Source organism: Tauraco erythrolophus, chromosome 14 (assembly GCF_009769465.1).
Source record: "Tauraco erythrolophus isolate bTauEry1 chromosome 14, bTauEry1.pri, whole genome shotgun sequence".
In the NCBI taxonomy this organism is placed as follows: Eukaryota; Metazoa; Chordata; class Aves; order Musophagiformes; family Musophagidae; genus Tauraco; species Tauraco erythrolophus.
In genome coordinates, this window is record NC_141478.1 from 13,870,262 (window position 1) to 13,895,140 (window position 24,879).

The following is a 24,879-nucleotide window of genomic DNA, read 5'->3' on the forward strand; positions in this document are numbered from 1 at the left end:
TGTAATTGCCAATTCTGTTTGTACATTCCCCAAATCAAAATGAGTGTCAAAATGATGGCCGTTCGCAGATGACTTTTCCCTGGGAGGCCCCAGAAGCAGGACAGCTGATGACCTTTCTTCACGAAAGCCCTTGAACACGCACCTTACACTCCTCATCCAATAGGTCCAGAATTCCCATTTTGGCCTCTATGAGGTTGATACAAGGCTGATTGTCGTAGAAATCAATCAAGGTCCATGGTATTTGTTCCTTCATATACTCTTCTTGTTCCAGCTTAAAGACATGCTACACAGCAAAAACAAAACAGTCTTCTGTGAAATAAAGTGCAGAATAAATACATCGAACTCTCACTTGAATTCATCTTGGAACATTAATCCAGGCTGTCAAGTGACACACTAGTTCAACTGAACAAACCCCTTAACAAGTTAAGTGAATGAAAAAAAATAAACTTTTTTCCTGGCCTAAAAACAACAGACAAATTAAAACACTCATTCATATTGTCTGCAAATAAAGGCTATTTTTCCCTATCTTTTTACTATATTGTCCCACAATTACTGTAAGCTCTTTTCTCTTATTAAAAAAAACCAACATAAAACCCAGAAAAAGCCTCAAGTGAAGGAACAGTAACTCAAAGTGGGACGTGCCTTGCATTTATGATTTTTGAAGTTATGAATACTGCTCTATTTCAAGTAAAATTTCACTATAAATACTTTTGCATTTCCTTGTAAAAGAACAGAGCTCTGTCTTCTCTTAGATGGCTGCTGATTTTTTTCTAAGATGATGCATTGCATTAGAATACGCTCTTCAGCGAAAACCTGCAAGACTGACTCTGGGAGTATTAGCACAGTAAATCCTTTAAGCAAAATTTTGTAGAAGATTTATCTGGTACGAAGATCTGTAATAATGTAGTTGTATATTTGTTCAACAATATTATCACAAAAAACCTGCAGAGCTTTAACAAAACGTGCATAGGAGATTAATTAAAACTGCAGGAAAACAAATAATAAGACATTAAACAGGCAAACTGTGGTCTTTATAGCACAAGCACTCTCTTTAAGAACAAGAAGACTGCTGACTCCAGTTATTTTCAATGACGTTTTATTTCCCATTTAAATTTTAACGCACACTAACAGCTCTGGCAGGCAGAAGGGAACTCGGAGCACACCCTCCGGAGCAGCAAAGAGCAGGGCTGTGGGCAGGCGTCAGGGGGCCGCCATGCACATCTGTACTGCTGCCCCTCTGCTCAGTGCACGAGCCCACGAACACCTCACAGCTCTCTGGCACGCACCTGCCAGGCAGCAGCAAACTGCCCTGACAAAGCGGTTTTTCCCTTTGATTTCATTAGCTTAACACCATCCTTTCCAAAGCTGTGCTCCTTAATGGCACCCGCGGGAGCCATTCCCACCCCGCCGCTTAATGGCTGCGTTACACGCCGAGTTAATTCAAGACAGGAAAACCAATGGCAGTGTTTTACTGGCAAGTCATATCCAACCCAAGTCCTGAAAGAAAACATAAAACCATTTCTCCACTGTAAAGGAATTAGCAATTACGTGATGAAAAATGTTCTCAGACCTGATTTTCCTTATGGGCTGCGGGTGGCCAGGCAGGGGAGGGGTGGCCAGGCGGGCTGCAGAGGCACGAGCAGTGCCAAACAGCTGCCGGGCAGCCTACCTTCAGGCTTGCTCACTGCCACCACAGAGCTCTAATTTAAAACAACTTCCACCCCATGTGCCTGCACGGCAGTCCAATGGGTCCATCTCCACCGGCGCTGGGTTTGGTAGCTTGGCGGGGCATCCTGTTGCCCCATCCTTTGCGAGACGAGTGCTTACAGCAACAGCAGGAGAGGGAAGGGAATACGAGGATGCTGATCTTTGCTAAAGCAGCAAACCCTTACAATTCTAACAGTGACTAGATTTTTGCTGTAGAGCTGAGAAACCTCTGAGATACTTCGCGCTTAGCGGTTACAACACGCCACTTATGGAGCTGAACTTATGGCACTAACAGCATGGAAAGGGCATGCCGGGGCTGGAAAGCCCAGCCTCTGCTCCAGCACCTGGCTTGCTCCCCGACAGGCATTCCTGCCGCTGGGATGAACAACAGCATGGGGGGATGCGGTCCTGCGAGCATGCACCACCATGGAGGTACGCTCATAAAGAGAGTTCAAAGCTATTCCCGTACTGCGGCACAGTCTAACTCAGCATAAATAACTTGCCTCATCGTTATGCAGGTGAGATATATAATTACAAATGTCACTAAAGTTGAGGAGAGAGAGAATCGTGATCTCTCTGGAGGAGGGAGAAGAGGTGCTTCTTGCCACACGTCAGTTATAACTCCAAGATGCGGCTGAAAACCCTCAAAAAATAACGTCAGGAAGAGACACGCGGATGACAGATTTCCAGGGGCAAAGCACTGCTCTCTACTGCCCGCGCACGGGCTCTCGTTGGAGGTTATGGAGACACAGCTAACTCCAACTTCATCCACACAGTGCTCTCATTGACAGGCAATCTCAGGGTCTTAATTGCCAAGCCCTGCTTCTGTCTTATAATTGTTACTGTGATCGGAATTTCAAATAGTCCCAGAGCAGCAGTTAGTCATAAAATCTATTTCTAGGAGATAGTCGATCTTTCCCCATCCCCTAAAGCCCACGGCCAGGACAGCTGGTTAATAGACTGAAGGAATTCATTGTAACCACTGGGGACCCAATTAGCAAAATGGACTTGCATGAGGGGAAAAGGAAGAGGAAATGACTGGCATTTCCTACTTACCATATTGAACTGCTGCTGCAGTTTTTCATTGGCATAGTTGATACAGAACTGTTCAAAGCTGTTGATTTCGAATGTCTCAAATCTAAAATATGCAGATACTCAAAATTACTAGTGCAGTGAAAAAAACAGATTAAATGACCCCGTAATTTTAGATTCCCTCCCTCCAGTCAAATTCATTGCATTATTCCAGGCATAAACAACCACAGTCAAGCAACAAAGCCCACGGGGAAATGGCAAACTGCAGTACATGGGCAATTAAGTGATGCTCCCTCTTTAGGCAGGGATGAGGAACACAGGGAAGGAACTGAAGTTCCTGGAGAGTATGTTAGTTATCTTTGTCCTCTCTAGAAGCATCACCCAGGAGGAACCACGCGATGACGACTCCCTTGTAACTTTTCCCAATGTAATACATAAAAGAACTACCAACAGCAAAAATCTAAAATCCCACTACAAAGGTCAAATCTGAAAGTCAAGACAAAGATCTTAGATAGTATGTCAAAACTATACACCTACTTCCTTCAGCTGCAATAAGCAGCTTCTAAGGGTTTGGGGATTTTTGTGTAATCCTTACAGTGCTACATGATAAAGACAAAGATGCTTTACAGTAAGATAATTATGTAAGAGGTGTCATATCTCTGACAAGAAGACTCACCCATAAATGTCCAACACTCCAATGAAAGAATGCTGTTTTACAGTAGCGTGAAGGGCTTTGTTCACATGATCTACAATCCAGTTGAAGAGATTAGCATAGATATGTTTGGCAAGTGCATCTCTGGCATTGATGGCATGAAGTTTAGAAATTGGCTTGATGTAGGTTTCGGTGGCAGTTGCAAGCTTCCTATGGCAGAGCCAGTGGGCCATCTCTTCATACTCGACACCCATGAGGTCACAGAAGATGGTGAGGGGTTCATGCTTGGGCTAATAAGAACAATCTCATTAGGTCTTGAAGCAGTATTACAAACAGCACACATGCAATCATGCAATCAGAAGAACCGCCTGCCTGCAGTGATCCAACAACAAGCAGCAACAGCAGCTTCCTCAGCTCTTCCTCCTTCAAAACATAACAAGCTCCTTACCTGCTTATCACATTCACGTCGCTGAATTAACGAATCACAGTTTCCCCAAAGGCATTTTACTATACTTGTACTCATCAAAAAGCTCCACACAGGGAATCTGCAACCTTCACAAAAACTAATTGCCTAGCTTCGCAGGGATGGACTTGGTATTTTCAATTCTTATAACTAACTGTCTCAGTTTTGAGTGAAGAAGCTAGAGAAACGCAGAGGACAGGACATCAGCTGTATGCTGGGGACAGAACGGACTACAGCTCCTGAGCAGGGTTCTTGACTGTTGGTGTACATCCACAGCAGGGAGTGACGGGCAATGGAACATCAAAGCCCAGGTCAAGAAGAGGAAGAAGCGTGGAAGGGCTTTAGTGCTCTGGTCTCAGTATTTAACACTATTTTCTCAGTGAATTCTGGAGACAAACGTTAAGAGATTGGAACACATAAACTATGTTCTCAAATTGGACTGTACAAGTGAAAAAATTGACCTTTGTTTAACCAGGTAAAATCATCTAGCAAGGCCTGCACACTGAGATAGGTATATGATTTCTGCACAAAAATCAGTGGAGTGCATTTACCACTCAATGAGTTAAGATACTACACCTCGTGACTAACAAGCAAACTGATAGCTAGAAATCAAGGAGGACAGACAGGTCTTTCCTTCTAAGGAACTCCCCCAACACTACTTCCTCATCATCTTCACTTTGCACCCGGTGGCTCATCAGCACGCTGACAAGCAGCATCTTGACAAGGACAGATTACAGGGGACTGTTACTACATGCCCAGTAGCTTCAGGGTACATCAGTTTTATCTTTCCATGTCCTTCTGACTTCTCTGGGCCTTCCTGCAGCCTTTACAGCATACAGGTCCCATGGCAGTGTTGCTACACCTCCAAAATCCAGTTAACTGAGCATGTCTTCTTTCAGTTTAGCTGTACTACTTTAACTGGTTCAGAAGACAATAATAAAGTAATAATAATAACAACGAACACTGCACAAAAGAGTGTTACATTAGGGCTACTCAAGCTGACACTAAACAAACTGATTCTTTCACAGCACCATGTGGAGCCCTTCACTGAGCTCCCTAAAGCACCACCATTGCATCACCAGCACTTCCCAGGCAGACCAGTGTGCACAGCAACAGAGCTCTGCCATGACATGGCTGTTGTCAGAGAACAGCATGGCTCAGGTAGCCAATGTCATTGAGCAGACACTCACTATCTCTGCTAGACGTTTACCCGTCAGGATGGGGTTGCACAGGAATTTGCAGCTTTGTACTATGTCATTCAGTGGGATTCCTGCATTGCAGACACCCATTACAACACAGGCCAGTTCATCATGTCCTGGGGCTCATCAGCTCTACCTGTGATCATTAAATGACAATTCCTTTGTAGTGAAAGTCTTTTTAAGGCACACCAAAGTGCCAGACTATTGCTGTGGTTTCACAGCAGCTATCCATTCGATTCTATGGACAGATGGTGTCAGACCAGGCACACTGATCATCTGCGGCCAGATGAAGGACCTGTTGTCCCAGCTCCAGAAACTGCTACTGCTGATTCTTGAGAAAGCGGCTGATAGCAAAATGAGAAAAAACTCTTCAACTGTTGTCACTATTTGAAGAAAGAGAAAGATGAAGGCTGGGTAGTACAGCAGCAGACATTCAAGGAAAGGCAAAAGGAGAAATCGATCACTTGTGAATCCAAGGAAGATACGAGTGACAACACAGATCTTTTTTGTTTCTCATCTCCAGATTATGGACTTCAGTAAGGAGCCTTGGTCTTTCACTGAATGAGGAGGTCTTTTTCAGATCAGACTATGCAATCCTCACTGCTGACCTCCACAAAGGTGAAAAAAGACTGATAAAACCACAACACTTAGATGAGTCACATGAATCCTATCTGTATATCCTATGCTCCTGTCTAGACATCCCAGAGAACTTTGCAAAGCCTTTGTTTAGGCCAGTTTGACATTTAACATTAAGAAAAACATCCTGCAAAGCATTTACTGTGGGCAAGGAATGTATTCATGTACGAATATAAAGATCTAGATACCTGCCCAGGACTTCAAAGATAGCCTGTCTAGTAGTCTTTTCTAGGACAGATCAATCACAGTTTTGAAATGAAATTAAGGCAGCCACTGTTACAATACAGAAAGTACCATCTGAAGGCTCTAAACTGAGAAGAGTTGAATCCATCTGCAAAACGAACTGTGAAAATGTTAACAAATTAGAAACAAACACATTGCTTGTGTTTTTATATCGTTACTCTTTCTCAGAAGAGGTCCCTGCAAACAAGCAGAAGGCAGAAACTGGCAGAGTAGAAACCATGCCCTTCAGCTCATCTACTACTCACAGGAATAGTGCAGCTGTCAGAATCCCGAGATGCAAACTCCACGTTGCCCAAGTGAAGTATGCCAGCAAGGATTCGAAAAATTCCCATCTGGTAGGAATCACTAATCCCTGAAAAACGATGAATAAAATGTTTTGAATAGCGAGAGAAGTGAAGAACCATAAGCTGAAGTTGACGAAAAAAATTTTACTCAGAAGAGAAAAACTGCCAGCGTGCGTTCTTTTTCCAGAGAATTCGGTATTTGAAAGCACTGCTTGGCTCCACTTCTATTAAAAACATTTTACAACCAGAGACAAAAACGATCCATTAAAATGAACTATTAAATTTGTTGTTTCAAAGTGCTTTCTCAGTGATTGCCAACACTGTATGTGCTATACCAAAGGAATCCATCGTTTATTTATGTTCATATAATGTCTCCTACTCCTACACTAGATATGTGTAATTTAAATATCTTCTTTATTTAATTTAAATATCTCCTTTAAATACTGCAGTTTAAATTCCTTCTTAATGCAATAAAAAGTATCTCAGTCCCAAAGTTTATGCAACTGCTGTTTTTAAACACAAGGGAGTATGAAGAAAATACACACCAACAATACAGAAAAGACTTGCGAGCATATCGGATTTGGGATATGATTGCGTTTTACAAATTACCTAGCAAAGTGCAGGCCTGCCTGGTGTTTACCATTTCTTTGGCATCATCGACACCATCAATTACAGGGCTTCCACCTTGCTTTGTGTAGTGAAAGTAATTTGCATTCCCTGTAAGAGAAAAAAACACGTTTTGCACACACTGAGGCAGAAATTCACAGCACATCTGCAAAGCTGTGTCATGATTAAGTTGCTCTTGGCAGAATCCATGATTTGAAATATGTCAGTATATTTTTTCCTTCTGGCTCATAAGACCCAATGTAGAAGAATTTTTTCAAGATTTAACAATGCAAATGAGTATTCTTAAGCTACCTGGCTCCTGCAATAAGCCCTCAAGCATATTCTCTACCTAACCTTGGTTCAGACTTCCACACCTGTGCAATAATCACTTTGGAAGCAACTATTCTCCAAGTCTGAGCCAACCACCCAAGGGGTAGGTGCAGAGTTGACAGCAGCAGCACTTTGGGATTATGTGGCAGGTATTATTATGCTATTACTGCATCAGGATGTTCAAAAAATCCTATTTTGCCTGTTTTCTTCTCATTTCTAATTTATGATCTGGTTTAATCTGATGAGTATCTGTGATCTGTTCTGGCTGAGACGTCATAGCTGGAGAACTGACAGCTTCATACCACTCTGGGGACTGCCCTGGCCTTCAGGAGAGCAGTAGCTCTCCAGGGTACCGTGTAAATTTCTGCCATTTCAGTGGCCACGCTTCCAGCTGCAGTAACACACTCCTTTTCTTCCCATCTGCTAAAGTTCCAAGAATGCTGAAAGAGGAGTTTGCTAAGGGGCTTCTTTAGTTATAATCACATCAGTTCCTCTCCTTCCTGTGTCAGCAGAAGCGAATCCTAAATGTGCCAGGATGGTGCAGAAGAGCAGAGAAACACTTTAAAAACAGAATGGTATTTCAGAAATCATCACTGACAGGCTGTGCAGTTTTCCCCACTATGAAGCCAACTTTTAAAAATATACGAGCAGCACTGAAATTTATATAGAATTTTAGAAACGATGAGGCGATTGCCTGTCCCAAGGTCATCATAATGGCCTTCTTTTACAAAGTACCAGTTCCTGTTAAATGAGAAACCCTTACTTTATCAAAATTTTAATTTGAAAAATGAAAAATTTCACTTATCAGTTTTGTGATCACCAAATTAGCAGGGACAATAAAGCAATTGCTGGTAACAGCCCAAGTGAAAGCATGCAGATGCAAAATAAGCTTTTCAGGTGTTTATACCAGAAATGGTAAAATTCTATAGTAGCTGGAGCCATGGAAAAATGGTTTTAAAGGACCAAGAGAAGAGAATTTCACCCTCACCACTGGAAAGCTACTCTTGAATCCAGGACATAGTTAAGTCCTGGTATTACAGCTGCAGTGTATTAGAGTGTGCTGAATAAACCAATCTGTTACTTTCATTTTATTTAAAAAACTCGAGTCTGAGATCTGCGATTTTAGTTATTTTTAATATATTTCAGTATTTGAAGGTTTAAAAATTTAGAATTTAGAAGCCAGCAATTCTTGTGGTTCCATGGCTCAAAAAGCTCAGAGATGCTGCATTGTACCTACAGTTGCACAACAGAATGAACGTGAATTTCATACCTAATCGTAGAGTTTTAAACTCAGGTAATGCTGCAGAGGCACATAGTTGGTAAAAGATGTGGTAATTTCTCTCCTCTTCTGCCTTTAAACAGAAAGGAATTGATTATTCTTCACAACTTAACAAGTACCAGAAACATCTATGAGTAGAAATGAACTACTATGCTTAATGATTTCGCTAGCATTACATTAAGAACACAGATGCTGCATGGAAAAAGGAAAGATAAATCAGCATGTATCATTTCCTTCTTGATTAATTTGATCTATTTTCAACAGCAAGAAGCACACAGACATCTTCATTGCAAAAAAAAAAAGTATGATTTCACTTTTCAGAACTGTGGATTACTATTAAATATAGATCAGGATTCTATGGGTGGGTGAAATGATCATACTTAAAAGCTTTTCATTTTCCAAAAATAACTAATACCATTTGCCTCAGCATTTATAGTAAGCTGGTGAAGGGAGTATCTTTCTTGCCAAGGCAAAGCTGGAATTTTAAAATGAACAACAGACACAGCTTAGAAGGTTATGACCAACACCACAATTCTGAATTTACATCCTCTAAATTTCATAACTTCAAAACAACAAAAAACCCAGAAAAGTACTCTCAGTTAAATCATGTGCAAGAAGAATCTCTGATTTGTAAAATATAAACCAGTACTTTATGTAACACTCCTACACAATGCAAACTGTAATTATTTGTTTTATACCTTTAGGCAGCCAGTCAAGGATAAGTCTGTTTTTACCGCGCTCTAGACTATAAGGTAGGTAAAGATGGAGAGGAAGTGTGGGAGGCAAAAAGGCTGTGGATGGGTTCAAGTATGAAATACCAAAATGAAGAGAATTCAAGAAGGATGAAATTACATATTCTCATTTGCCTAAATAATGGCAATTAAGACTCATTCATAGTTATTGTGATAGCCGTGGGTTTTAACAAGAGATTGGAAGTGAGCTAAGATGGCAGCTTTGCAAACCACAACAGAGCTCTTCTTGAGCACGCGTGGTTTTTCTGCTAGGTTTTGAAGCTCTATCCTGTAATACTATGGTAAGCACAAACTCATTATCTAGCAGCGCACTGAAGGTATTTCATGTTTGAATACACAGTGTTTTTAATACACATTTTGCAACTATGAATAATTCATATAATGAAGGGCTGACTTGGTTTTCCTTCTCTTTCTCCTCCCCACAGGTGTTATATTACAAAACCATCATTACAGTCATCTCTTGGGAGAGATACCTAACATCAGCAAGCAATAGCTTTTTTTTTTTTTCATAGTCACACAAATATACAATAAGAAGACTCCATCAATGTTACCTGAAACACCACTCTTGATTTTTCCAAGAGGTAAGTTCTCATGTTAGCACCAATGATTCGGTACCTCTTATCAAAACCAATTTCAATGTATTTCCCAAAGCGACTGCTGTTGTCATTCCTTGTAGTTTTGGCATTTCCAATAGACTGAAAAAAGGGAATATTGTAGAGGTTAAACAACTTTTAGAAATTACCAAATCTATTTAATCATCTACATGGCTCATAAACACTTAACAACATTAATTTTGTCCTGGTTTCAAAATAATCAAGAATTTATAATAAAGAAAGATCTCTGTCTGGTCAGCAAGTTACATCAAAATACCGTTATTCCATTGATGCAAGATATGGAGCTGATCTTCCCAGTAATGATTTCACTTCCACGTAGTCCAATTTTCCAGCTAAAAATCCCTTATTGCTCTCTGAAGCCTTTTAAAATGAACTAAAGAATCTAACAGAATGCTCGCATGCACCCAGATTTCTTCTATGGACTTCATGAAACTGTAACAAATATTTCACACTGTATATATTCATATATGTATTTGTACAGATACATGTATAGTACTCGCAACCTCTGTAAGTCTACCTAACATAAGCCCATAGTCTTTATATAAAATAGCCCCTAAGTTCTGTCTGGCTAACAGTTTATTATTATTATTACTCTATAATCAATCACATTTCCAAATTACTTCTGCAAACATTATTATAAAATATTTACTGTGTGCCTAAATATAATCTAAAAATTAACACATACCATTTCACATCATTTGCCTGAAACTGAATCCCTTCCATGGCGTTCTGGTTACTGACTCAGAGACAGTCTCCAGTGCTGCCCTATGTGCCTAACTTTCTTTGATTAATTCAATACAGTTTACATCAAATATTGTTTATTGTGTATGATTTCCTCTATAGTACGTGGTCCTGGGATGCCCAGAGCAAATGATGACTGTGGTTCCTAAACGGACATGGTGCACCTCTGCCTTACATCACCAGCGTTAAGATTCACCTCGCGACAGGTACCAGCTGGAATATCAGAACTTTGAGGCATGCAAATCACAACATGCTGAACTTCAAAAGGAAAACATTTTTTCTTCTCAATTAGACCATGTTTTAGTTATTCACCTTCCAATTTACGTTCCAAAAAAGTCCTGACGATGTCTTTGTATCAGAAGGAATGGCATTCAGAGTAATGTGGATACAGCACACTACCTTTTATCATATGCCACTGCGTGTATGTTATCAAGTACCTAACTCTGAAGTGCACCATAACTAAAGAATGCAGAGTTGTATCTATGTCCTAGTTTCCGAGCTCACATAACCATCCATAGGAACTCTGTACTGAAATAAAGCTTGGGAAAAACAAACGAGACCAAACAGCCATGCTGAGTATCGGTATTGTAAAGCCGTAACTAGGCGGCCAGTCGATCGGTAAGGGCTGGCAGGATACAGCTCAGGAGTGGGGATGAGACTTTCAGAAACCCCCTGACAGCAGGAGCAGCAGCACGGCTGACTGAGGTGTCAAGGTGGACATCAGATGAACAGTTGTTATAAATGATGTAAGAACAAACTGCATCTCTGCAGCTCAAACAAACACCGAACTCATTCAAACTGAACGTACTCAAACTGCATTTCTTGTGTGTTAAAATTATTGCTACTGTGATAAGTTTTGTGTTGTTGGTAGTAATATAATATTGCAATATTTTCAGAAACCAATTATTACTTTGAAAGGTATTACTTATAAAAATCAGTTAAGAAAGTCATTGGTGCTATAAGATTGCTGACAGAGTACATACTAAGCTCTACAATTTGCATAGCTATACAAGGTAACGAGGAATGAGAGGTAGGAAATTACATATAAAGATGTGTTTTAAGACTTGACAATTTTCCATATTTGCAATAGGAAAACAGTATATAGTTATTGACTACAAAACTAATTACTCAAATAGTTACTAGAAATGTATAGTGGTCACTTGATATTACAGAGTATTTAGTAGGCAAAGATGATACAAAATTCTGATACTAATCATGGTAGCACATAAAATCCTGACGTTTAGATTGTCCAAACAGAAATTAAAAAAATATTTTTAATTAAATCATTAAACCTTAATTTTATAAAAATCTTCTGCTCCTAAGACTTTATAATCAACTTCACAAATGAGGAGTTTCCTGTTTCTAAAATGAATTTCTCATTTTCCTCCTAATCTACATGGGTTAATTTGTCTTTCTGCTGATTTAGCAGCTGAACAGTACGAAACATTAATTTTGCTATGCTAAAGTCTGTCTCAACACTAGATTTCACAACACTCACTCTAAAGTTTATTTATAGTTCAAGTGTTTGAAGTTAAAAGGATAAATTTCATCTAATTATAGCAATATTTAAAGTAACAGAAATTTTAAGTATATCCAGGTTCATGCAATTGTTGCTATCCCTAGAAAATAAAAATAAAGTGTCACCATTGTTTTTTTAGTGGATAAAAAAGGTATGGATGGAAAATTCAATTCTAGTCCGCAATTTAAATTTCCTGGCCTTGCAAATTAAATCAGGCAATTAGTGGTGAGCTGACGGCCACTGATTGGGAGGTGGGGTCCAAGGAGTGAGAAGGAAGTTTGGTTTAGGCTTTGAGAACAAACAGAAGAGGTGGCCCGGGGAAATCTGTAGACAGTCTGCGTTTCAGCCCTCAAACGAAGAGCAAAGTGCAGACCTGTCCTGCAGTCTCTTCCCGTAGCTGTCAGCAGACAGGCGGTGAGGGCACGGCCGCCCGCCTGGCCCCGGGCACCACCTCTGCGGCACGCGGGGCAGCGCAGAAGGGGCTTTCGGCACCCCCGGTCCTGTGCTGCAGTTTAACCTGCCCGGCATCCAAACACTTCGGAGCCGCTCGCTCACCCTCCCCTACCCCCTGGGAATGGGGAAGAGAATTAAAGGGGAAAAGGGAAGGAGACTCATGGGTTGAGATAAGAACAATTTAATAATAATATAAAAGTAAAGGTAATAACAATAAAATAATAATATCTTTTTATATATATGTAAAGATAATAATATAAAAAAAACAAGTGATGCACAGTATAATCGTTCACCGCTTGATGACCAAGGCCTGTCCTGACCCGGCAAACGATCTTGAAAGAGGTAGGTCCTGACACTGCAATTCCGGATGAGAGAGAAGCCCGAAAAGACAGCGAGAGAGAGACAGAACTCCAAGAGTCCAAGAAGAGTCCAAGAGAGCCTCCCAGAAGACAGGGCAATTCCAACTTCCCGGTCAACCCTCATCTATATACTGCACATGACATTGCATGATATCGAATACTCCATTGGTCAGTCTCACTCTCAATCCTAAATCTAAGTTCTAATCATAACGGCAATTGTGGACCCTTTGTCCCAGCCGTGCTCCCCCCCAGCCTGTTGTGCTCCTGCACACTGGCAAAAACTGGAAGCTGAAAGGTCCTCTATGTCTCAGTACCAACTGTAAACATCGGAGCGCTATCAACATTCTTCTCATAACAAATCCCAAACTAAATCCAAAACACAGAGCTATTCTAGCTGCTAAAAAGAAAAACTAACTCTGTCTCAGCTGAGACCAGGACATCTTGTTAGCCACACACTGAGTATCAATGTGGCCAAGGATGGTACAACGCTTACTGCAAACGTTGGAGCCGTGAAAGGAGCACTCTGCACCATTGCCATTGCTCCCCGCGGCCCAGGCTGCTCCCACTGGGGTAGGTGCAGCTGCAGACAAGGCTCGGCTCCTCTGGCTTCCTCCCACAGCTGAACATTTGGATCCCACAACAGCAGAGCCCATTGCTCATCATGGCACAGCTTGTTTTATCCCACGAAACAGTTTCAGAACACCACACAGCACCACAAACCAGGCACAATTACCTTGTGACAGAACACATACAACTGTGATGCAGCAGCTATAGCGTGAGCATCATGAACTCCTCACGCCAGGAAGAAAGAAGAAATAAAACAGTTCATTTTTAAAATACTTGAGAAAGAAAACAATGGCAGCATTTTGCATTTCACTGTGTGCACTCCATTTACTCATGTCTATCCACTAATACTTCACACTGTTGCACAGAGATGCTAAACATATACCAAGGCATCAGTTGTCCGAAGCATTTTCTTAGGTTGCCCACAGGCATGTGCATGCCTATGGACAGCATTATTTCTCTCAAGGAATTCCCCCAAGACTGCTTCCCTTTTCTGAATCTTTTCTGAACACAGTTCCTTAACTTCAGGCTACAACTTGAATCTACACAAAGGCAAAGACACAAAAAACAATTCAGATGAGCCTAAGAAATGTTTTCTGCTTTGCCACGATATCAGAATTACAGTGTCTCCTGAGCTTCCTGGAGAACAGGGATCCTGACGCAGGAGGGAACTGTACATGTTCTCTCACAGTCTATGGCTAGCACCTACGCTCCCAAGCCCATGGCTTTGGGACTTGACTACTGTTAGTTAAACAAATTTCCAAAATTGAAATATTAGTCTGAACTAATTATAGCAAAATTATGTCTTCTGTCATGTTTTCACCTCTGAAAGAAACTGTGTGTACTTTGCTTTCTCAGTCAATCTTCCCAAAACGTGTTTCTTAAAATTGAATATTTGCTTTACCCAACAACTCTCTTCACCTCAAAATATAATCTACCTGCCCCCACTGTATGATGTACATTTTCAGTGGGAAAGAGCAGAAGTTTTAATCCTCTTTGGAATTTTACACAAAAAACAGTCTTCTCCACTAGCATTTGGCCAGTGGTCTGGGAACTATCAGTGTTACAAAGCCCAACAGATTTAAAGCAGTATCCATACAAAAATTACTGTGGTATGTGAAATACATTAACGATACTGAAACATTACCTCCCGTCTTCTCTCGATCTTTCATAAATACTATACAAAATGATGCCTAAAGCACATCCTGGTAAATGGACTAAAACAAAAAATTTAAAATATATTTATTCTACATTCTTTGATCCTTAAAAAGCATTCTCTTTTGAATGTTTATGTTAGCCTCAGAATAGTAACTGCAGCTGGAGGGTGTGGGTTAGTGCAGTAGCTCTCTTACCTCCATGATGGGGTTGGAGGCCAAGACCTTTTCCTCGACATTGGCTTCACTGGCAGAGCCACTGACTGTGGCAAAGTACCTCATGGCATACTTAGCAGAGACGGTCTTTCCGGCTCCAGATTCCCCACTGACAATGATTGACTGATTTCGCTCATCTCTGAAACACAAAGACATGTTAAGGACATGAAGGACACTTATTTTTTGTGTCCCCAACTTGGCAACAACCCTTCCACCAGAAATGCTAGCAATACAGCAGTAATGTGAATGCATGTGGCAGAAACAAGGCTGTTAGTGGCCAAGCTGCCCACCTGGCTGACTGGACTGCCTGTGGCCAGGATGCTCAGTCAGGACGGATGCCGCCGCCACAGTCCAGCCAGCCAGCAGAGAGAACCTGGCTACAGTAAAGTACCTGTGACCACTATTCACTACGTGCCTCTGCAGCTACTTCTATCCAGAGTGTCTGGTAAAGTGCTCCACTGAAGTATCGATGCTCATTAGTAAAGATCATTAATGTCATCTTACAGATAGAGAAATCAACAGCAGAGTCAGCAACAGAAACCTTTCGTCCTTCTGATCTAATCACCAGCTTTTCCCAGAATTGTTCTGAATCTAAAAAATTCAAGCAGGGCTGTTCAGGACACAAATAACAGTTCTGAAGCGAAGACAATCCCTTTGTCGTGAAGCCATTTCTTCTCATTTAAAAAAAAATAATCTCCATCTGCTACTAAAACATTTTGCTGTCATCTCAAAGATAGCTCTATTTATAAACCCCAACTGTATGACTAATAAACACATTACAAAATAACAAGGACATAAATCAGCATTTATATAGCCTGAATCTTTTAAAATAAAGACCATACATGTTTTATACAGTATTTTGTATTTCCAAAGCAAAGGAAGTTAAAATGTACGATATTTCAAAATACTCCTATGAGCTGGGTGAGCTTAACTCTATCCTACATACTGTAAAGCAGACAACGAAGGAATAAAATTTTACCCCCAAGAATTTCAGAGCTGGGGCTGGAAGACAGAAAGCATGGCCGAGGCCCCGACCAGGCTGCCCTTACAGCACAGTAACTGTGAATGGGATTTGGGGCACACACACGTTCAGGCAGCACATACACAGTCTGCACAGCCTCCAAACGCCTGCTGAGGCCACCAGTAAACGCTATGCCGGGGAAGAGAAGAAATATGCATGGAAAAAACAATCTGTGGTTTCTGTAGCCTAAAGGTCATCCAGGAGATCTAGGGTTCTATTTCTGAGATGGTAAAAAAAAGAAAGCTGCTGATGATATAAGGAAGCTAAATTAAATTACAGATCACGTTGCTACTCTCAAGCTGTTACCTATCTTCAAAAACATTGCCAAGCCCCCACATAAGAGCCCAACTCCAGCATCTACTTCATGATGCACAAAGATGTAGGCTACAGGAGCCACCAGTAACGTCACGCATCTCCAGGAGAGCCAAGGTGGGACTCCTTTAACTGAATGAAGGCACTGGCTGAAGGAGATTTTCCATGTTTTGGTGAAAGGAAATTACTTGAAATGGCTGGGTGCTTTTTAAGTTTAATAGGAAAGTGTTAAGGAGATCAAAGCAACCTAATTCTGCATTCTCAACTTCCATTTAACTGATGTGGCAGGTGCGAATGATTGCAGCAGAGTTCACACACACCAAGCTGGCAGTCTCAGTGGGAAAGCTGCGGGAAAGTGGAACTACTCAGCTTGATACCGGGCTGTGTATAGCCCAGGTCACACAGTCTGAACTGCCAGAAACACCAGCCACGGCCACAGAGAAACGAGAACAGCCGCCAATGAGACCTCTCATTACAGCGGCCGTCACACCTGCCGCGCACGCCTCAGAGCGAGGTTTGTCCTAACGATGAAGATTTCCAGCTGAAAAAAAGGAAGAAGAAACACTCATGCTTCTTCCCCATCCCTCCTCCCAGCATCCACCAGCACCAGACAGACACATATGAGGGACAGTCTGAAGCTCTGCGTGTCAGGAGGTGGCGTAACTTATACAGATGCTCAAGTTCAAAAAGAGCAGCAGAAGGACAGGGGACAAGTCCAACCAAAGGCATAACATTTAGGCTTAAATTGGACAACTAGTAACAAACAATTTTCCTCTCACACAGACAATTCCTGCAGTAAGTCAAAAAGAGAGAACAATTTCTTCACAGGACTGGCAGTGCGCTCTCTTTTATTCCTCCTGTGCTCTTTCACATTGAAAGAAAACCAAACCATACCATCATAAAATATGAAACTTCCGGTCTGGTTTCAGGAGCTGCCTAAACCAGGAGATGGGCAATGACATAACGAGCTTTTCATTTGTAGATCACCAGCTCTCTTTCATGTATTAAATATCATTAAATACATGCAGACTCGTGAAGCTCAAGTCCTATGAAATGTATCCTCTGGTGATTAGGCTTATTTTCAGCCTAGTTCCCAAAGTACAGAAGGCTTTCAGAAAACAAAGTAAGGCAACCTCAGTACTGTAGACTCCTGACAAAACTGTCAACAAAAAACTAACTCTGCTGCCATGAGAGGAACATCGAAACAAAAGCATCTCATTCCAATTGTCACACCCCTGAAGGACACGTGTGTGAGCGTGGAAAGCGTGCACTGGTTTTGCAGTCCCTCGTCCCTCCTTGGGAGCTCAGGAGCGGTGGGAAACACTTGTCTCTTCAGAGCACTGCCCAGGAGAGAGCTCCATGTTTTCAAAGAGCATAATGAAAAAATGAGGTTGAAATAACTTCTCCTTAAGAATACTGTTGCGAACTAGCCTAGAGTTTCCTTCCCCCACATCATAAGATACGACGACGTACTACTCTTCTTAGCACTGATGCATGTGCTCAGGAATAAGGGATTCATTATTATATTACTGTGTAAGTACATATACACGCGCACTTCTCATAAATTCGCCTAGAGATGGAACGGCTGGCTCTGTGCAAGCTAAAAACGTGGCTGCCATCTCTTCTGCAATGAGGATCTGTGTTCGCAGCAGCTATGGCAATCGCGATGAACAAAGGGCTCGCTCATTGTCTGCAGCGGAGTCCTCTCGCGTCGCCCTGCCCGCGCTCCATCCACGCTCAGAGCCACTCTTGTCTTCAGAAGCACATTAGTCCATTGTTTTGCTTTAACACACTGGAGTGACCACCCTCTAGCACATTATTTATCTGCTTTTTGGCAGAGAGAAAGGAAAACACATCGAAACAGCCAAGATCACACTCGACGTTTGAAGAAGGAGAAAGGACAGCGTAACACAACACCCCAAACGCAACAGTGGCAGGGGATGAGCTGTCACTGCCACAACCTCGGGGAAGACTTGGCGTATGGTCCCACCACAGGCAGCAAGATTAACTTAGTCTTCCAAGAAGGAAGGTGGGGTAGCCCTGGCCAGGCAGCTGTGACAGCTCGGCAGAGGGCTCTTTTACATCATTAAACTTTAAAGAAACAAAATGCCACACTGAAAAGAAAATAACAAGTAAAACAGAATCAAAATACCTTGGATAGTGCATGAAATGTGGTGAGAGTTATTTTTAATGGTTAAGTATAAGCAATGGTCAATCTAAAATATAACCTCTGCTTATGCCAAATGAATTTTCATTATCAGGTTGCATTAAAAACAAAACAACAACAACAAAAAAGAAAAAATTCTCCAGAAAACACAAGTAACAACACCCTAAGTTCTTTCACAAGTATAAATAACACTTTTGGAGTTATTTTTAGCTAAATCATTAGTCCTCAACCTTTGACCTGACATTTTGAGCACTTAACATGTCACCAGTCAGAAAAAAAGCTATAATTAAAACTTGCAGACAATGAAACAAGTAAGTAGGGCAACAGTGTTATGTGTGACACCACTTTGCAGCCTGATGCTACAATCCATTATCTACGCAATACTTCATCTTCTTGGAGCTTTTTCTCTGAATAACACACACAATTAGAAGATTTTTAAATTAAGATTACTTCTGAATGGAGAGAACATTTTAATTATGCTTTTACAAAGAGAAATGAGGGAAAGCAAGCTGCAAGACAAGAAGGTGGAGGAGTCCTCTTTCACCCAAAGGTGGATAACAATCGCATCCTAGGATACAGAACTACATCATAGTGTTATGATACTGAGTCAAATTATCTTGAAAAGAAGTGTTTAACCCCAGCAGACAAAAAAACAGATTGACTGGGAGCAGTTTATCATTCATGGAAACATAAAGTAGTATGTTCAGGCATCGGTCAGGATCACATCCAGCTTTTGCTATGTCTGAACAGTGCAGAAGAATAAAGGAATGACAAAACCAAAATAAAACTTCCATTTTAAGATGATAGGTCCAAACATCTCATAAGTTGAAATGTGAAATGATAGGCTGAGATTCCTTGCTGTAGCAGGGGACTTCATTCAGGAATCTTCCATATTCATTCTCTCAGGCCTATACTTTTAACAGTCATGCAAGGGTAGCAGCTATTTCTTGTCAAATAAAAGAACCAAAACACACTATGGAATGAATAACTGATAACTTAAAATAGTGTTATCTATCACTAAAGTAACACTGATGTCTCATTTTGAAAGGTAATATTCAGATGCTGAATAACTCCACTCCTTATGACAAGTAATGGCCATGGAATGAGCAATAAATGTCACTAATTTTTCACATCATAATTCTGGTAAAGGACAGAAACAGGTTTGTGCATAGGCCGGTAAATTTTAAAGACGATTTTGCTTTTTTACCTACAAAATTCTGCTGACAGGTAACATGTTTATGAGGAAATTTACGGTCAGAGTGCCAAAACAGAATAGATGTAGACTTACCTAACTCCTAGAAGCTTAAGATTACAACCTACACTCCAGCAGGTTTTTTTTTACGCTTGAAAAACCATTGCAAAATTCAACACTGAAGATACTCTCTGCTCAAAGGAGGTTCAGCACTGGGCTAAAAAAAAAAAGTGTACCACAAACTGACTTGAGACATCTTCCATGCAGAAAAGGGTTTGCAGAATATGAATAAAATGACAATGCACAAGAAATCAGAAAGTGGTTTTAAAAAAAAAAAATCTTGTTTTCAAGACATGAAAAAACCTCTTTGTTGAGGATGTGCATATATCTTAACGCAGTACTTTTAACAGCATTGACTACTACTAACTTTAAATTCTGAATTTCATAGAAATCTAAGGGAGATGCTTTCAGAAGGGCTCAGAATGGAGGAAACGCTACTCCTGTGGGGTCACAGCTGTCAGCTGCAGTGCAAACAAGAGCAAGATTATCACCGGGCATCTTCAATGTGTACAGAGTGCTGCAACAACACTGACTAATCATTCATAGCTGTCATTATCTAAGGCAGCTTTTAACGATTTCAGTTGACCAATGGAAAAATTGAGGCAAAAAAGAAAACACAGTGCAAGAACTGAAACATTAAAGTTACTAACAGTAAAGGGAGAGTTGCCCATTTTCCAACAATTTTCCTTCCTTGAGATCACTACACCCACTGGAGCTTGTTCCCTCAAAAACCAAAACAGCTTAATGCATCACAGCCGCTATTTCCATAGCAAAATGTCCAAACAGATCAGGATAATCAAGACATTTAGACTGAAAAATCTCTACAGATATCTTTGTTTACCTTCTTCCTCTATACCAATATAAAATCCCTCTCTGAAGCAGGAACACTAAAACAGTTAAAAACCTATCCAACAATAAGCATTTCAGAGGGGATTAAAGAAGCCCACAGCTATTCAATTTAATCATCAAAGCACAACATTGTTTTTGTTGTTTTTTGCTTCCTATGACTGATGCATAGGATGTATCACTTGATCTTATCTTTCAGACTCATGACTCCACAGCAAATAATCTCAAATAGATGTATATAAGCACACACATCACAAAAACATCAGCCTGGGAAAACAAACAAAAGGAATACAGAATTATTGATATCAACTTCAATACCTGTATCAATCCACTCATATCCAAGTCCACCAGCATCTCTACCTGCCAAAAGTGTACCACTAACAGCTGATTTTAAAAGATTCTAATAGGGACTTTGAAATGCTTGCCTGTGATGAACTACTTCAAAGTTTAGTTGTCTCAATGCTATGTAACATAGATGAGATTGGCAGAGAAGATGAGAGTGAGATATCCTCAATATAAAATGAAGAGACCAAATAAGAGGGCAATTTGATGAAAAGAACTTAATTACTTTGCCTTTGATCCTAAATCATCTACGCTTGTTAACCTTGAGGACACTGCCAAAGTGCTGATGTTTTTCACGAAGCTTCTTGTCAGGGTGGTTTGAAGGCCATCACCTCCAGGACAACTACTCCCCTCACTGCTCCAGTGCTAAGAGGTTTAATTACACCTATTGCCTTTTTTTTTTGTCGAGTTGCTACTCGTTTCTTCTTTTCTTTTGGAATAACAGGATTAGGTTATGGCTAACCAACCCCATGGCATATGATGTTTTCGTTTGTTATTTAAAAGAGAACAGCACAAATTGCTGCTAAAGGCCTGATCCTGTGATCTTCAAACACTGAAATCTCCTACTGCTTCAATGCAAGAACAAAACCACAATAAATAGCTTTTATTTAACCTAGCAGTGACAGTCTGGTCTGCTTTATCTCACTACTGCTCCTCTAGTGCAGTTCTGTGGTAATAAGGTAGACATGTAAGCCTGAAATTGCTTTACATTTTTAAAACAGTGAATTTTGAATGATCAAAGAACCTGACACAAATTCCCTGGGAAGGAACCTGTGACTCAGGGAACATTTGGAATAGATCCTGTTCTCAGCGTACACACGTAATTACCACTAACATCAATGTGCATCATGCCCATCAAAGACAGAAAAGTAACTTAGTGATATGCCATCCTACAGATGAATTATGGCAGCAGGAAAATCAGCCCAAGAAAATAACTTAAAAACTAATGACACTGCTGAAAGGTCAGATAGGATTCATTCTGAAATGTGGGTATGTTTGAAATCTTGCTGTACTGCCATTTCCTGCAGCTACTCTGAGAGTCATAGGATTAATTGGAGACCAACAGAAACCTAGTTTAAGCTAAGTGACATGTTTTACGCTCTACACTATAAAGCAGATTTCCAAATTGTGCAAGGACACACGTACATACATGCAGCTGACGTGAGTATGCGTCTCCAGCAATGCAAACATAACTCTGACCTAAGTATCCTATTTTTTGCAATCAATCTCTCAGCATCCCCATTGCATATCTGTGACAGCATATGACCAAAATAACCTGCAGTATCTACAGTCAGAACATTCACACGTCTTTGTACCTGAGAGCATGATTAAACAAATCTATTTAATGAAGATCAGTTTCCCCCAAAACGAGAGCACAGAAAATTTTACCAAATAACTTCCTCATTAATAAGATGAAATAAAAGAAATTTATACAATGCACTGAAAATGAAAGCATTGTGGAAGTGCTAAATATCATTGCAACTGCTCTATCCATGTTTCCAAATAACTTGGAAGACTGATGTCACAGGAACAGAGAAATATATCTAGTACTCCACCTGTTCCAAACAGTCTATTCAGTCTTGGAGTAAGTACCTACAGAAAAGATTTTTAAACTCTTCTCTTGTGAAATCCATCGTCTTTCATCAGGTATCCATATAAAGTTAAGAGTTCTCTGTAGTATGTAATGTTTTGTGAGCTTCACAGAAAGCAGCTTGATTAACTTACTAAGAAATGCAGGAAGGAACTTCCCAGCACTGGCAGCCAGCCCCAGCAGGCTAAGGGGAGCACTGTCTTCAAGGGACTGGGCACCTCCCAACATCAGGAAGAAGATGCATAGCAGATGAACGCAGGCAAAAGAAGAAAGCCACAGAAAGACAACTCTGTGGTATAAGATGAAACGACAGGGTTTTGCACACCTCATCTGAAGGCTCACTAAATAGGTCTGAGTTCAATAAACGTTGAAATGGAGTGCTTCCTAAAAATACCAGTGATTGTAAACTTGAAAGCAAAATACATCCCTATTTTTTTCCTAAAACAGTCGTCCTTTTTCAGCATGAAACACGGTTTGGGAGAGATACAAGGATTTTTTTTGCAGAGCTCACCAGCCTGTGCTCTCCCCAGCACCTGCCCTGTCGGGGTGGGTCCCAGGTTCACTCTTTGGGCAACTGTACTCCACTCTCGTGTGATGCTCCCATTGTTACAGTTATTTGCTCTTCTAAAAGACCAGAATTGCTTTTCACACTCACACTAAAACGAAAGGCAGCTGTAAAGCCCAGCAGCCCTGGCAGGTTGAACACGCGCCAGGGCAATGCACCCAGCGTCGCTTTGCCCACGCACGGTGCTGCGTGGCAGCAAACAGGGCTGTACTCGTTCAGCAGCACTCGCTCAGCGCAAAGGCCTTCGGAATTCAGCCCAGAGTGTGCAGCATCTGTCAGGAACCATTATCGACGTTGGCAACTCTACAAACCGGCGATCGGCTTTTCAAATAGAAGTAATTTAACTGCTCAATAAATAAATAAATAAGAATTCATTCAGCAGTTTTCTAACGCTCTAGGACCCATGGAGAACAGCAGCAGCCAGGTCCAGGCAGCCTTCCAGCACTTCGCACATCGCGGGCGGGAGGCAATATCTTGCCCTTCGTCAGCCTTCTCAACAAACTATTTTAATCACAAAGTCCTTTGCAGCCCTAAATCAGTTCTGTTATCCCCCATTTCTCGATTTGGCTCTTGGCTTCCATAACATAAGGAAAGCACCCCCATTTTGTCCTCTTACTTTCCAGCTGCTTCCTATAGCCCACATGAGGCAAGCACGTCTTTCCATCCTCTTTAGGTAGCTGCTGAGCCTCTCTCCTTGGGAGGTCACCTTCCCCTGGAGAAGCCTCCGTTGCAACCAGGCAGCTACCCCAGTGCTCTGCCTTCACCTGTACGGCAGGAAACACTTTTCCCTCGTTTTTAAGTTTTCTCCTTGCTGTGCTCCTTCACACAGTAGGCACAGCGCCTCTTTCCCCACAGAGCCACGTCATCCCAGCGTTCCCAGTGCCAAAGCCTCCAAATTCACTTGTATTGGCACATCCCAAAAGGTGCGGCCTGACACAGATAATTATTTTTTCCACCTTCAAAGGGCTGTTGTGTGGATTAACGAGGTGACTTTTGTAAAACACCTGGAATGTGCAAAGTGCTATGTAAGCACTAAGAACCATTATCAGAGACTCAAGTGCTTTGCACTATTCCACAGCGATGTGATGGGGGAGCGAGGGGAGAAGTGAGTTCCTAGTGCTATGTCTCAGTAGGAAGCGTCACTTCTTGCGCAGAACAGCAGCCCCATTTCTTGGCCGGTTCCACCTGCACATCCTGTACCCATCGCTTTCTTCTGACTATCTGGATCCAACATGCTCTGACCTGACACATCCCCATCTTCGCAGCCGCCACACATTAGCAACTCAGAGACATGTTCAGCTGCACCTTGCATCACAACAATTGCTCCCGACTGAGCAGTAAATTAATTATTTGTAAAATTATTCATTTTTAATAGGCATGAAGCATTAGTTCAACAAACCATGTTCTCTAAACACATTTCTAAATATATTTCCTGTTTTAACCGCTTTTTTAAGCCTAACAGCACTTCTCACTGACATCTTCTTTAGCTGCTGGAGAAAAGAGGATGTGCCGAGCACAGGACCAGGGGCTGGAAGCTCAGTGCCTGGGCCCAACTCTGGGCTGCTCCAGGCATGGCCACAGCACACTATCTCTGCCTTACTTGTCTTCTGCACAAGGAGAAATTGATATACCTGTATATTGATTGATATACAGGCTTGGGTGAATGCTTGTAAAGTGCCTGGAACACATGAAGCCTTTTGTGAAAGCAAACGTTACTATGCAATATATGTTACCTGGCACAGAGATCTCTTAATGATGCAGGAAATAAAGGCATGCAAAATAGAGCATGTTGATTTTAGTATATTGAAAACAAATTAGCTTTGGGAGAATGTAACCAAGGGAACCTGTTTTAACTGCTGCACTATCCATTACATACTCTATTCTCACATATTTTTGTTGTCAAGCTGTTGTCACCAAGTCATCAGACACTGGATCAGGATTTTTGATTTGGGGGCCCTATGCCCTGCTTTTGCCACCTTG

At 41.2% G+C, this 24,879-nt stretch overlaps 1 protein-coding gene across 1 annotated transcript in view; it reads right to left on the reverse strand.

The window, feature by feature from the left end:
• Positions 1-24,879, reverse strand: part of MYO5A (myosin VA) — a 102,271-nt gene that overhangs the window by 44,457 nt on the left and 32,935 nt on the right. Inside the window, 8 exon segments of the mRNA XM_086620568.1 lie at positions 143-283; positions 2,764-2,845; positions 3,416-3,681; positions 6,178-6,284; positions 6,826-6,933; positions 8,423-8,504; positions 9,735-9,878; positions 14,786-14,942. Coding sequence (XP_086476694.1) covers positions 143-283; positions 2,764-2,845; positions 3,416-3,681; positions 6,178-6,284; positions 6,826-6,933; positions 8,423-8,504; positions 9,735-9,878; positions 14,786-14,942 — 1,087 coding nt within the window.